The sequence below is a fragment of the Neofelis nebulosa genome, chromosome 7 (assembly GCF_028018385.1).
Source record: "Neofelis nebulosa isolate mNeoNeb1 chromosome 7, mNeoNeb1.pri, whole genome shotgun sequence".
In the NCBI taxonomy this organism is placed as follows: Eukaryota; Metazoa; Chordata; class Mammalia; order Carnivora; family Felidae; genus Neofelis; species Neofelis nebulosa.
In genome coordinates this window covers 63,728,347-63,743,725 of record NC_080788.1, presented here as the reverse complement: position 1 = coordinate 63,743,725, position 15,379 = coordinate 63,728,347, and the positions used below count along the sequence as shown (strand labels likewise).

The 15,379-nt window shown below is 42.0% G+C and overlaps 1 protein-coding gene across 8 annotated transcripts in view; it reads left to right on the top strand.

Moving 5' to 3' along the window:
• Positions 1-15,379, top strand: part of EIF2AK4 (eukaryotic translation initiation factor 2 alpha kinase 4) — a 100,138-nt gene that overhangs the window by 25,802 nt on the left and 58,957 nt on the right. For 7 of the 8 annotated variants that reach the window (XR_009264226.1, XM_058738228.1, XM_058738227.1 and 4 more), the window contains 5 exons: positions 2,668-2,783; positions 6,466-6,623; positions 8,363-8,898; positions 13,778-13,884; positions 14,466-14,623. Coding sequence is in view for 7 of the 8 variants with exons in the window: in XM_058738228.1 (XP_058594211.1) it covers positions 2,668-2,783; positions 6,466-6,623; positions 8,363-8,898; positions 13,778-13,884; positions 14,466-14,623 (1,075 nt within the window). In the remaining variant the exon portion in view is untranslated. The remainder of the gene's footprint in view (positions 1-2,667; positions 2,784-6,465; positions 6,624-8,362; positions 8,899-13,777; positions 13,885-14,465; positions 14,624-15,379) is intronic. The other variant, XM_058738233.1, reaches the window with a different exon arrangement.

Here is a 15,379-nt window from a genome sequence, read left to right as displayed (position 1 = left end):
ACAGAGAGAGAGAATCCCAAGCAGGCTCCGTGCTATCGGTGCAGAGGCCAATGTGGGGCTCAAACTCAGGGAACGTGAGCTCAAGACCTGAGCTGAAACCAAGAGTCGGATGCTTAACTGACTGAGCCATCCAGGCGCCCCTTTGCTACTTGGCTTTTTTTTTTAATCCTCTTTCCTTCTTTTTTCAGGTGTCAAGGTCCAGACACCTAATTTAGTCTTCTAAAATTGATTTATCTCTAACTCTTTTATAAGACGTAGTTAATAACATTTGGCAGTTTTGTTTAAAATACCTGTTATTTTTACGTACTGCCACAGCTACTTGGAAAAATTGGTAACATGGGTGAAGTTCCTAATGATACTGCAACCCCCTGTGAACATTCCATAATCTAGAATAGATCCTCCTCTATGAGACCAGTGTTACTGCTTCTAAATTCCATTTGTTTGCTTTGGGATGGCTATTTCTGATGGAGTTCAGAAGCTGCTTTACTTATGAATGAATTCAGTTCCTAAAGGTTGTTCTAAAACTCAATTCTGGACGAGACCGAAATAGACAATATGAGCACTCAATATATATACATCTTTTGGGTGAAAACAGGAAACATCAATGACACTGGATTTTGCCTTTTTATCCCTTCGAGCTTTGTGTGATTTTTATCTTTCAGAATTGTTACTGCTGTTAAACAGCCTATTCTGTTTGTACCACATTTATTGTTTTCTTGATACTTTTCACTTTTAAAATTCTATTTTTCTTTCAATCCTCATGATACATCTTGTCTTACTAACACTCTTAACATTCTCATTGTATTTGTACTTAACAGTCATGATGTCAAACACCTTTAAACCAACCATTTACACACTGTAAGCAACTTAAAAGATGACATGGTCTAAAATGTCTGTTAGCACCATCTGTTGGAGGGAGCTGAGCAAATGTAGAGGTGCTTCTAGATAATTTATGTTAATAAGCCTACCATATCATTTTAAACCTTTGCTTTTACATTTTTCTCCATAAATTTCAGTGTGCCTTTGGTTGCACAAAGAACTTTAGAAGTAGAAATTTAAACAGAACTACAGTGTATCAGCCGTTCCCTAGCGTTTGGAATATGTAGACACATGTGTGATATGAGAGACTCAAATCTTAATGGGTCTTGTCAGCAATGTGGGAGGGGATCGGGGTAGGGGAAGACAGGTAGGTTGGAGGTGGAGAGACTAGTTAATAAAGGAGTATATCATGTATCCAGGAGAACATTGGTGGTGACCTTAACAGGGCAGGAGAATTGGAGACGAGAGGGTGGTACTCGGGGATCAACTACACATGAAAGATCTAGGGGCTCAGGAGGCTCACATGTTTCTGACTGGAGACAGAATGGATGACTGTGCCACCAACCAAAATCTGGGAAAAACCAGATTGAGAGCGGGTAGGAGAGTGATGGCGGTTTTATTGAGATTGCAGTAGCCTGAGGAGTAAAGAGAAGACACAGACAGCCAAGTGTAGAAGTTTGAAAGGGAAGAATAAGAGGAGGTGAGAGCAAGGTTGAGGAAGGGGAATGTGGACCTTGGAGAGAGCTATAGTCTGAGGGGAAGGAGCCTAGATGGAGGGGCAGATTGAACATATAGGAGAGAGGGACTAGCTGCTGGACCAAGATCTCAGAGAGACTCTAGGGAATGGAACTGAGGAACACGGTCCTTAAAGTCTAGGAAAAAGAAAGAACGGTGCAGATGCCAAGAAACATTATCGGTGGAATGATAGAGTGGGCTTCACTGCCCATTGCTTCATGTTCTCGGTGAAAGTTTAAGTCAAGATCATGCTCATTGCTTTGAATGAGAGGGTTGGTTTCTAGAGATCTGTCCTTGTGCCTCAACAAAGCATTTCATACAGGGGTCCAATCCTGGCCGTCTCTCCGTGGTCTCTTTACTGCATCGTCTACCTAGTTTATTCATTTTTATTTATATTTCCCAATTACTATTTTTGCTTCATAATCTAGCTTCCCAGCTGTTGCTCCTTGCTCAGAAAAAAAGCAGGGAAAGGGAAAGAAGGGAGGAGGTGGTGGGCTTTGAACGTTTTGGAGAAGTCATAAAGGGGATTGGCTGAGTGTATCTATCAAAGACAAGTGAGACAATGAATGAGAGCATGCCATGGTTGGGGACCCAACTGGAACTAGGAATTTGTAATGCTCCAAACCCCCCATTTGCAGCTTCTTCCAGTTGTGCAGGTGCATGAGAATGCAGAGATGTGAGACCAATATGGGACTGAGCTAAATCACTGCTGTAGAACTTCTGTGATGATGGAAATGTACCCTGTCAGTGCTGTCCAATATGGTAGCCACTAGTCACTTGTGGCTATTGAGTACTCAAATTTGGCTATTGCAGTTGAAGAACTGAATTTTTAATTTCATTTTAATTAAATCTAAATAGCCACTTGTGGCTAGTGGTTACCATATGGGACAGCACAGATCCAGAGTTAAGGGTTTGTAGAGTTCATATGGAGAAGACCTCAATGGAGTGGGGGTGGGAGTTGAACAACATTCCCTTTAGCACTTCACCTCAATTCCTAGTAGAGATAGATGCTAGACATTGAGTGGGCTAGCAAACAGGAGAAAATGGAAGCGCAAGGATTTCCTGTGTTAATCTTAAATTGAAAGAAATCATTGTCCACATTTATTTTTTAAGGCGAGAACGTCAGTATTCTATATGTAGTAGTGAAGATTCTCCTGGCTCTTGCGAAGTCCTGTATTTCTCTATGGGTAGTCCTGATCAGCTCATGGTTTACAAAGGGAAATGCACTGGTGAGTAAACTTGCTAACTTCATTTCAGTTATTCTAACTACAAAAGTTAACCATGAAAGAACAGAGTGGATTGGAGTCTGTGGTCTAAACCAGTGTGGTCCAGGGAAATCTATTAAGACCATAAGTCATTCTCGTTCCCATTACCTAATGACCAAAATGAGAAAGCACTCAGGTTTCCTCCTCTGTAACATGGAAACAAAAAACTTAAGCTCTTAGAAATATTGTTAGATTAGAGATAATGTAAAATTTGTCATTTTTATAATCAGTCAAGCTTTTTGAAACCAAAACGGGTGAAATATGAATCAGTAGAATTTTGTATCTTGCACATCTATTGCTGATAAAATATGTGTAACAAAATGAGTTCTAATACCTATAATCTTTCATAACCCAAGTCTGATTTTTTAGTTGATATCCATCTAAATAGCACTTTTCTCTTGGCATGTTGTATCTGACCAGGAAAAGCACTTCATTTTCTATGTGTTTTATTTAGCAGTTTTGCCTACTGATGGGTATTTGGGGTGAAACTGGTTCAGCAATTCATCATTTGAATTGTTTATATTAAAATCACACTTTCATTATCTACTTTTTTGCCCTAAATATAAATCTTTTATCAGCCATACAGATACAGCCACTACTTGGTGTAGGGATCACTTGCATATAGTGAATCTGACAATTTAATTTTTAGTCTCATAAATATTCTTTGCCAAAGCTAACAGCCAAATTTTCTAAATGGAGTTTACTTTCTTTTGGTGTCTTTTTCCCTTTAAGGAGATGCAGATAAGCGTGGTAGTTGCCAGGGAGCAGGCAGCAGGTAGAGGGAGAAGACACCAGATAGCCGAATAGTCTATGAACTGGACACTTAACCTTGGCTGATGGAATGCAGCTTGAACCGCACAGGACTGTGTGGACGCTGACTGTGCCATATGCACGCTAAGCAACCATTTGGTGAGGTTCACGACCTTGGACCTGAGATGTCCTTGGCTCAGAGGCATTTCAGATTCCCAAACTGGCAACATAAAACACTACTTTCAATAATCTGGGGAAATCAGGAAGGCAAATTAACCCAGTTGCTTATTATTACCTTAGCTCAGTCTCACTGGTACTCATTAGATCAATTTACCTTAGTTAATACCCTCATTAGGAGACACATTTGCAATCGGAACATTTTTTTTATAAAACCGTTGCATAAATTATTTTGCTTTCCACAACAGGTCTAATTTTTAAAATATGTCCTGATTTTCTACGAAATGTTTTTATAAAAGATGAACTCATTGGCATTTGTTTTTCAACTTAAAGCTGTTAGAGTCAGCTGACGGATAAAGCGCTTTAGACACCGTCTGTAGAAATGACCAACACATAATAGAGTTTCAGTCGGAATTCTGCTGGTCACCTATTTACCTTCAGCCTCATGGCAGTGTGTTCTTTTGTCTCTTATTACCCCCATCACAAAAAAGTGACAAGAGGAGGGTGGTGATGACAAAATTATAATCCAAAAAACCACGAACTCTAAGCAGCAATTACGAGATACCTACCTGGTTCCAGTTTAGGAGACAAATATTGCAAGACATTGTACCGTGTAATGTACACACATCTAATTAGGCTTTGTGTAAATAACATCACATTCCATCCCATAAACATTTTAATATGCGTTTTCCAACGTGTGCTGCTTAGGCCCCACATTCCACAGGTTGCTTCCTTTGGTTGACAAATTCTCAAACATCAAGGGTTTTTTTTCCCCTCAGGCTAAGAATGTCAGGAATTATTTATAATTAGCATAACCAATCATTTTAATTAAAATTTCTTAAATTGCCAGCATTTCTACGAGATAAAAACTGCCTCTCAGGTAAAAAGTCTAGGGGAGCTAGTTCACTTTTGCTAAGACCACTTTGTCTTGTACATCCAGGTTACTTTTCATTTTTTTTTTTTTCAGTATATGAAATTTATTGTCAAATTGGTTTCCATACAACACCCAGTGCTCATCCCAAAAGGTGCCCTCCTCAATACCCATCACCCACCCTGCCCTCCCTCCCACCCCCCATCAACCCTCAGTTTGTTCTCAGTTTTTAACAGTCTCTTATGCTTTGGCTCTCTCCCACTCTAACCTCTTTTTTTTTTTTTTTTTCCTTCCCCTCCCCCATGGGTTTCTGTTACATTTCTCAGGATCCACATAAAAGTGAAACCATATGGTATCTGTCTTTCTCTGTATGGCTTATTTCACTTAGCATCACACTCCCCAGTTCCATCCACGTTGCTACAAAAGGCCATATTTCATTCTTTCTCATTGCCACGTAGTATTCCATTGTGTATATAAACCACAATTTCTTTATCCATTCATCAGTTGATGGACATTTAGGCTCTTTCCATAATTTGGCTATTGTTGAGAGTGCTGCTATAAACATTGGGGTACAAGTGCCCCTATGCATCAGTACTCCTGTATCCCTTGGGTCAATTCCTAGCAGTGCTATTGCTGGGTCATAGGGTAGGTCTATTTTTAATTTTCTGAGGAACCTCCACACTGCTTTCCAGAGCGGCTGCACCAATTTGCATTCCCACCAACAGTGCAAGAGGGTTCCCGTTTCTCCACATCCTCTCCAGCATCTATAGTCTCCTGATTTGTTCATTTTGACTTTTCATTTTTTAAGTGGAAAAAATAATTACCATTATTTCTTTGAAACACTTTTTTTCATTAGAAGACAGTGTAGCATCATGGAAAGATATTTATATACTACGAGAAAAAGACAAAATAATGTATGTCATTAGTTCTCAACTGAGGGCAGTTTTGTCCGCTGGGGGACATTTGGTGCTGTCTGGAGATATTTTTGGTTAAGACTAGGGTAGGGATGCTATTGGCATCTAGTGGGTAGAGGCCAGGGATACTGCTTAACCTCTTACAGTGCACAAGTCAGCCTTTGGCGACAAAAGATCTTAGTACAAAATGTCCATAGTGTCAAGGGTGAGAAACCCTGTTACGTATGCTATGATTTGGTAAATTAGAAAAAGAATAGAGGGAACAGGAAGAGAAATAAAATGGTGATATTATAGGTGATGCCTTTCTCCATTTCCAATTTTTTCTGGTGATTTTCCAGGCACAAGTGGAAACCATATGCAGATCACTAAATAAGTGTGTCTGTCTTCCTGATTTCAAATTTAAACTGTCATTTCTTGTTCCTTCCCTCAAAACCATTGGCCAGTTTGTATTTGCTGACCATATTCAAATTTTATATTAAGAAGATCATTGATGTCTTAAAATTTCCAAATTATTAAAACTTATTTTTACTGTGCACACTAATCTACATCAACGGAGTTATCTTGATAGAGTGTTCCTATTTCCAGATTCCTTCCATCATATTAGTAGCTATCGCCTTAGTAGGCATAGTCATCAGAAGTGAAACGGTTATAAAAGTAACATGCTGAATAATGGCTAGTAGAGGAAAACACTGATCTGCTACTAAATCTCGTTTATTTTCCTTTTATAAAAATTAATATTTAAGGGTTCAGAGTATGTTGTTAAATATTATAAATTTGGTTACAAAAGAGCATGTATTCCATGAAATCATATTTTTTATAGTTAGCACATGGTATATCCACTGTTGAATAAATAAATGAAGATATATCCCCTCTTTCTTTACCTCCACAGAAATTATACCCGTGAGATTTCATTATATTTTCTTTCAATGTGCAGGCAGTGATGAGCAGCTTGGAAAATTAGTTTACAATGCTTTGGAAACGGCCACTGGCAACTTTGTCTTGTTGTATGAATGGGTCCTTCAGTGGCAGAAAAAAATGGGTCCGTTCCTTACCAGTCAAGAGAAGGAGAAGATTGATAAGTGCAAAAAGCAGGTGGGCATCTGAGGTGGCCCTTGAGTAGAGGCCTCACCCTGAAATGAGATGACAGAACAAAAGAGCGATGTGTTTGATTGGCTAGCAAAGATGACAGAATGGCATGAGATCTGTTTAACCAGAGGGGATGGTGGGGGACCCGCCCCCCCTTCCAGAGTTTCCTCAGCCCCTTGCTGACTCTGGCACAACTCTCACAGAGTGGTCACGACTTCGAGGCTGTTTTCTGCACCTCCGTTGTCAGCCTCTTTTATGGTATTAATAGCCATCTCCAAGAAAAAGAAACGCGTATTTATGATAGAAAAACTGGAAGGAAATACACTGAAATCATAATGGTTGTCTTTGGGTGGTGACCATCTAGATAATTTGTGGGTGTCTCTCTTTTTTGTGTTAGTACTTATTAAAGTGTTGACACTGAATCCTTGTAATCAAGAAAGGTGGGTGGTTTTTTGTGGTTTTTTTGTCTCTTTTTTTAGCGTTTATTTATTTTGAGAGAGAGGGAGAGACAGAGAGAATCCCAAGCAGGCTCCACCCTGTCAGCGCAGAGCCCCATGCATGGTTTAATCTCACGAACCATGAAATCGTGATCTGAGCTGAAATCAGGAGTTGGATGCTTAACTGATGAAGCTACCCAGGCACCCCGTTTTTTTTTAGTTTTTGTTTTTTATGTTTTTTTTTTTTAATGTTTATTGGTTTTGAGAGAGGGAGAGAGAGAACCCCAAGCAGGCTCCATGCTTAGCGTGGAGTCTGTCGTGGGGCTCACTCTCACAACCATGAGATCATGACAGGTGCCGAAATCAAGAGTCAGACATTCATCCGACTGAGCCACACAGGCGTCCCTGCCCCCATTATTATTTTTTTTTTTTAAGATTTTTAAAATTCTTTTTAAGCAATCTTTATACCCAACATGGAACTCCATTGACCGAGGTTGCCAGGCACCACAATCAGGAAAGGTTTTTTTTTCTTTTAATTTTTTTTTTTTTTAACGTTTACTTATTTTTGAGACAGAAAGAGACAGAGCATGAACGGGGGAGGGTCAGGGAAAGGGAGACACAGAATCTGAAACAGGCTCCAGGCTCTGAGCTGTCAGCACAGAGCCCAACGCGGGGCTCAAACTCACGGACCGCGAGATCATGATCTAAGCCGAAGTCGGCCCCTTAACCGACTGAGCCACCCAGGTGCCCCAGGAAAGGTTTTTTAAAATAATTAGTGTTTCTTTTTTTTTCTGCTGGCCTTATGGCAAAATAAATTGCTTTTAAGAGCTGTTCACCAATGTTAGGGGTGCCTGGGTGGCTGAGTTGGTTAAGCGTCCGACTCAGGTCATGATCTCAAGGTTTGTGAGTTTGAGCCCTGCATCGGGCTCTGTGCTGACATCTCCGAGCCTGGAGCCTGCTTCGGATTCCGTGCCTCCCCCTCTCTCTGCCCCTCTCCTGCTGGCACTCTGTGTGCATCTGTCTCAAAAATAAATAAACGTTAAAAAAAAAAAATAGGAAAAAAAAGCTGTTCACCAGTTTTATAGTAATTTGCGCATTAGATTTTGAGATCACACAAGTTGATAATTAAATTGCTTTCATCTTCATGAACCATTAGGTTGGCCATATAATTTAGGGGAGGATACAGTGCAGAACATATTTGTTCTCCTTTGAAAGTACATTTTCTGTTAAATAGTTTACCTTTGAAGTGAAATACCATTTTAATGCTGGCCAATACAATATTATCTTAGTGGTGTTTTTCCTTATCAGATTCAAGGGGCAGAAACGGAATTCAACTCGCTGGTAAAATTGAGCCATCCAAATGTAGTACACTACTTTGCGATGAATCTCAAAGAGCAAGATGACTCCATCGTGGTGGACATTTTATTGGAGCATATTAATGGGGTCTCTCTCGCCGCACACCTGAGCCACTCAGGCCCCATCCCCGTTCATCAGCTCCGCAAGTACGCAGCTCAGCTCTTGTCGGGCCTCAGTTATTTGCACAGCAACGACGTGGTACACAAGGTTCTGAGCGCATCCAGTGTCTTGGTGGATGCAGAGGGCAATGTCAAGATTACAGACTACAGCATTTCTAAGCGCCTAGCAGACATTTGCAAGGAGGACGTGTTTGAGCAAAGCCGAGTTAGTTTCAGTGACAGCGCCCTGCCTTATAAAACTGGAAAGAAAGGAGACGTTTGGTGTCTTGGCCTTCTGCTGATCTCCCTCAGCCAAGGACAAGAATGTGGAGAGTACCCTGTGACCATCCCTAGCGACTTACCAGCTGACTTCCAAGATTTTCTAAAGAAGTGAGTATCACTGAGATTCTCTCTAATTGCTCTTTACTCCTGAGTTTTGGACTGCGCTTGAATGTGCTCACCATCTAAGGGATGTGTTGAAGCTGAAAAGTGAGGAGCAGGATTGGAGTTTATTCTTTGTCCTCCCAGTCTTTTCCCAGCCACATAGGTTCTGTTTTCTTGCTTACATTTTCATTCCCTTAGTTCGCCCATTCTCCTAAATTCACTTGGGCTTAGTAATAGATTTCCAAGCTGCTTTGGGGGAGAGCCTGGTATATCTAGGAAGTTAACTGGGAGAAATGCCCCAAGTATTCCAAATGGAAGACCTCTTTGTCTCCCTTTGCTGCTGGTTCCTCAAGGATCAAAGACAAGGCCTCCGCTGTCTAGGAGTGTGATTCTGCCCCTTGTTCTTCATAACCGTTCTTCACTGTGTCATTCAGCCAAGTCATAGACGGCAGTGACTGTCTCACACCAGCCATAGGATTTTTCGATACTTGTAAATTCCAGGTGCACATTTCATTGTAGAGCGAAGTCTAACTGCATCGAGAGAATCCTTACTGAGGGGCTCACCTAAGGCCTACGGTTTTTGTCTGGGTCCTTCCCTTTAGGACTTTGCAGCTTAGCCCTGCCTCTGTGCTGTGTCCAAGCCAGACCTAGGTGCTCTGGGTTTCTCTGTGAAAAGGGAACTAAGATCTCTTCAGTCTGGGCTTTTCTAGATACTCCCCTGGTCCTGCCCTCCTGCAGAAGTTGACCCGGACTGGTTTCTTCCCTTTCCTGCACTCTGTCTTGTTTCTCACTATTTCTTTTTTCCAACCATTCACTTTTATCCACTCCCTCCATTTCTTTTTTAATCTTTTAATCTATCTATTTATTATTATTTTTTGCTGTTTATTTTTGAGAGAGAGACAGAGTGTGAGTGGGGAGGGGCAGAGAGATGGAGACACAGCAGGCTCCAGGCTCTGGCTGTCAGCACGGAGCCCGACGTGGGGCTCCAACTCACGGACCACGACATCGTGACCTGAGCAAAGTTGGATGCTTAACCAACTGAGCCACCCAGGCGCCCCAATTTAATTGATTTTTTTTTTTAATGTTTATTGATTTATTTTGAGAGAGAGCACGAGCAGGGGGAGAGGCGCGTGAGGGAGAGAGAGAGAGAGGGACAATCCCAGGTGGGCGCCACACCAACAGTGGAGAGCCCAATGTGGGACTCGATCTCACAGAACAGTAAGGTCATGACCTGAGCCGAAATCAGGAGTCAGACCCTTAACCGACTGAGCCACCCCGGCGCCCCTCTTTCTTACTCTTTAACATGGTTGTCCTTGAGACTTTTTGTATATTCCTCCCCCATCCTAGACTGGTTTGATGGACCACTCGGTAAAGAAGTTGCCGCACAGTGTTGTACTTCCTTTGCTGTCCAGCCGCAGTTAAAAAAAAAAGAAAGAAATCGTTCACAAATGGCACCAGCATGGCTACATTTCGTTTGTAGTTGTTTGTTTTACTTACTGGCGAATCCCCTGGACAAAGATTCTGTTCAGCTCAGTCTGCGTGATAGGAAAGAGCCCAGACTGGAGCCGGACCGCTGGATTCAGATCCCATCTTTCCCCCTTAGAATTCGCTGAGTTCTTAAGTTCTCCACCCAGAGTTGTATCCTTGTAAAATGGATCGTTTTAATTTACTAATTTACTTTTAATTTAGTCCTTTAATAATAATAGCACTGCCTCCCTCAGGAGGTGGTTGGAAGGATTGAGTGAGCTCAACACCTATCCAGTGGCCTGTGCTGTGCTGTGCTGTGGTTAGGACCGTCCTCTGGAGAGAGTACAGTAAGCTTCCAGGCTTTTCATCCCTTTTCAGAGCTGGACCTAACATTCGCCTCCACTACTTATGGCTGCCATGGTGCCAAAATTAGTGGCTCAGAAAATTTCATCTTTTTTTTTTTTTTTTTTTTTTTTTAATGTCTGTTTATTTTTGAGAGACAGAGACAGAACATGAGCAGGGATGGGACGGAGAGAGAGAGGGAGACACAGAATCCAAAGCAGGCTCCTGGCTCCGAGCTGTCAGCCCAGAGCCCCACGCAGGGCTCAAACCCACGGACCACGAGATCATGACCTGAGCCAAGGTCGGACGCTTAACTGAGCCAACCAGTCACCCCAGAAAATTTCATCTTTTTAACTGAGCTCCTGGAGGCTATAAAATCTCTTTATTTTTTTGAATTTACACCCAAATTAGTTAGCATATAGTGCAACAATGATTTCAGGAGTAGATTCCTTAATGCCCCTTACCCATTTAACCCATCCCCCCCCCCCCCCCCCATCCCGGCTATAAGATCTCTTAAAGATACAATTTGTTCTAGGAAGGCTTTACGGTTTTTCTTGATTACTGTCACAGTTGAGTTAGAGTTGACAGTGTGCTTCAGAAACCTGACAGGATGTGTATAGGGATGTTCATTGCAGCATTTTTTTTATGCATGTGAAAAATTAGAAATTGTCTAAATGTCCAACAGTAGGAGAAGAAGGTGTATGTAATATAAATAAATTCTGGTAAGTTCAGAAAGATCTTGGAAAGATCTCTAAGACACGTGGTGTAGCCTTGTAATATATAATAAGAAATATTTATTTGGCCTTCATCCCTGTTTGAAGCACAAAGCTCTCGAAAACTTTGGAATTTCTGAAGTGATGAGAGTGGTAAGGGTGTCCCATGTTATGTTGATGAGGTAAATTTTGGACCACACCGGAGGATGGGGCTGGTTGCCCAGAGAACTGACCTGAGAACCCACCCCTCTCACCAATCACCAGTGGCCAATGATTTAATTAATCATGCCTATATAATGCAGCCTCCATAAAAACCCAAAAGGTTGGGGTTTGGAGAACTTCCAGCTTGGTGAGCACATGGAGATTTTGGGAGGCAGGTGAGCCTGGAGGGGGGGCATGGAAGCCCTGTGATGTCTCCACACACCTCACCCTATGCATTTCTTAATTTTTACAAAAATTTATAACGTTTTATTTATTTTTGAGTGAGAGAGACAGAGTATGAGCAGGGGAGGGGCAGAGAGAGAGGGAGACAGAGAATCCGAAGCAGGCTTCAGGCTCGGAGCTGTCGGCACAGAGCCCAACTCAGGGCTCAAACTCGTGAACTGCAAGATCATGACCTAAAGTCAGACGCTTAAATAACTGAGCCACCCAGGCACCCCTTGCTCTATGCATTTCTTCTAACTGTTCCTGAGTTATATCCTTCCATAAGAAACTGGTAATCTAGTAAATGTTTCTCTGAGTTCTGGAAGCACTCTAGCAGACTAATGGAACTCAGGGAGGGGGTTGTTGGAACCTCTGATCTGTAGCTGGTTGATTGAAAGCATGGGTTGTGACTGGCATCTGCAAGGGACTGGGGGGCAGTCTTAAGGGATTGAGCCCTCGACCTGTGGGATCTGATGTGGTCCCCAGGTAGGTGGTGTCAGAATTGAGTTGAATTGTAGGACACCAAGCTGGTGTTAGAGAATTGCTTGGTCCCCCTCCCTGCTAGTCCCCCAACAGTGGAATTGAGTACAGAACCTTTTACACGATCAAACGAGAAAAGCAAGTTGAGGATTATACAGGGTGAAGTCGTTAGAAGAAAAAAAAAAAGTGTCTCTTTTGTATGATTGTGTTAAATGCATAGAAAAACAAAGTCCAGAATGACAGACACTAAAGGGGAAGGGAGGAATTGGAGAGAGTTGGCGGTTTGGTCGAAGACTTTATCATGATCAATAAGGTTTTAACTTTTGCAAGGAGAAGGCATTCTTGGTTTACTTCAAGGTAGTTAAAATTAACCTTAAATTTAGGGGAAAAAACCATATCTTACACAAATGCTTTTATTGTGATTTTTTTTTTTCCCTGTCCTTTTCAAGGTGTGAAATTAGGAGTACTTGGCATTTTAGTGCTGACATAAAAAAATAAAATGTTCCCCTTTAAGGTAGTTGCTGCCACCACTCGATAGCTACAGATTTTAAGTATAGAATTCAGAGTGATGGTTGGTTCTGTTAGAAACATTGTTGATAATTAGGGTAAGGAGCTACCCAGTGGTGCTGGCTTGGGTCATTGTCAATACAGGCAGACAGCTGAGATCTTTTAAAACAGTGGTTCTCAGGTTTTATGTTGAATTGAAACCACCCGGACAGCTTGGTGAAGCACAGATTACTGCCCAGACCACCAGAGTTGCTGATTTATCAGGACAGCGTTGGAATAGAATTTGTAACAAATCCCCAACAATACTGATAGTGAATGCTACTGGTCAGAGACCCCACCTCGAGAACCACTGGGTTAAAGGCATGGCTTCTCTTCCTTCATTAAAAAACAAAAATTATTTATTAGAACACCAAACCAGGTTCAAGGAATGAGAATGAAAAGAAAGTATGTGACAAAATGTGGGATTTTAAAAAAAGTAGTCCATAATTGTTACCAGGTTACATCATACTATGACGAACAGGCTTTGTCCAAAATTTGTCATATTGGGCCCCGATCTTGCATCAGCTTTCAGATTTGCTTGTCCTTTGGAAAGCTTTGTTTTCCACTGGTCCTGGAGAGTCTTGGTTTAGTATGTCAAGTCATTGAACTATTAATGGGAGTGGAAATTCATAACTTGTGCTATCTTAAACTTGTTAAAAAAAAAAAAATAGTTTAGTGTTCCATGAGATAGATCTTCCTGCCTCTAAAGACTATACATTTTTTGACTCCCCACTCACGCCCAGCCTGGTGTTCAATATGTATTCACTTATGAGTGCATTTTGGTCCATAAGCAATATGAATTCTCTAATGTGTATTTATTTTAAAATCAATCAATAAAAAAAAAAAAAACTTGCATTAACAAGTTTAGTGCTTGTTTTCTGTGTCACTGAGACCCTTTCTTCCCTCTCACTGAGGTGTGTTTGCTTGGATGATAAGGAAAGATGGAGTCCCCAGCAGTTGTTGAAACACAGCTTTATCAATCCTCAGCCGAAAATGTCTTTACTGGAACAAAGTCCTGAAGGTGAGTCTGTTACCACTCTTTTTTGAAAACCTGCCTGACATTAATTATTTTGAAAGTAAACCTTAAACTGGAACGGACTGCTTGGATCATAGATTTTTATCTGGTTTATGCCGAGCTGTACGTAAATCCTTTCATTGAATGTGTACCATGCACATGGAACTGTTGTGCCCTCCTGGTTTTTTCCAGCCTCGACTGATTAAAGTGTCCATTGGCTAACTCTTCTGGTCACATCACTTTACTTCTGTGCAACCGGATTTCTCTGTCACTACTCAAGTAGCAGATGAGGGATCATCAGCAGAGCTGGGGATGAGGCAGGAGACCTGGGTATGGGTTCTGACCCTATCGCATCGTCATTTCCTTGTTAGCAGTCTCAGCCCCACCTCTGACCTGGGCTCACGTGTATTCCACCTCACCCTACAAGGTGAGAGGAGAAGTGTTCACGGGTCTGTGCCAGGGAAGAGGTACTTTTTCAAACTACCGGTTGGGACCCCTTCTTCCAGCACTTGGTTCCTTACTGGGTTTTGCATCCCTCGCTCTTTTTCTAATGCCTCGTTTGCCTCTCACGTTTTGTTTTATCTCAGACTCGGGAGGACAAGATTATGTTGAGACCGTTATTCCTAGGAAGCAGCTACCCAGCGCGGCATTCTTCAGTGAGACACAGAGACAGTTTTCCCGGTACTTCATCGAGTTTGAAGAATTACAGCTTCTCGGCAAAGGAGCTTTTGGGGCTGTCATCAAGGTGTGGTACAACGTTGTGCCCGGCACTTTCAGAGCTCCTCCTCTGTTCATTTCTGCACACAGGGAGTTCTTTTTTTATTTTTATTTTTTAAAGAGAGTTCTTTTTTGAGAGCAGGGAGAGAAGTGAGCACGGCCATTTGAAACTCTGACCGTCATGACCTTTGCAAAGTCAAAGGCTTGAAAGTTCCCCTGGATACGTTAAGAACATATCATGCCTCCTCCGTTGCCTGATGCAGTCCCTTAATGTGAAAACCGCATGATTACATGCGGAGCCAGGACCTCTCCATGAAGACCATTTTTCTGAGCTTTGGTTCAGAAAGAAAAGTGTCCTTTTTGTCCCATTTGCTTTTCAGAGGTGCTGTGGATAAAAGGGCTGCGAGGTTAGCGCTGAGGTGGGGTTCACTGGGAAATGGCCCCAGACGGTCTCCATGCCTTGTATTTTCCAGCTGCTCCGGAGAGAGAAAACTAGTGGCGCGTTACGAGGGCCGCCGTTGTTAGGTCTTGCCTTCCGCGTTCTTGTCTATTTGGGTGACTCATGATTACTTGCCCCTTGAGAAAGAGATTTCAGCTGCTCTTAAGTAATTTTTGGCCGTTTGCCTCCTAGGAGACCCAGGCTGATACTGTGCTATTAAATCCCTATAAGACCTGTCATCTTTCACAGAATAAAATGGTCCTCCATCAAGAAGGCATATGCCCATTTAGGATTCTGAGAATGTTATTAGGAAAGGTTACTAGGATTACTGTGGAAGGCCTTTTA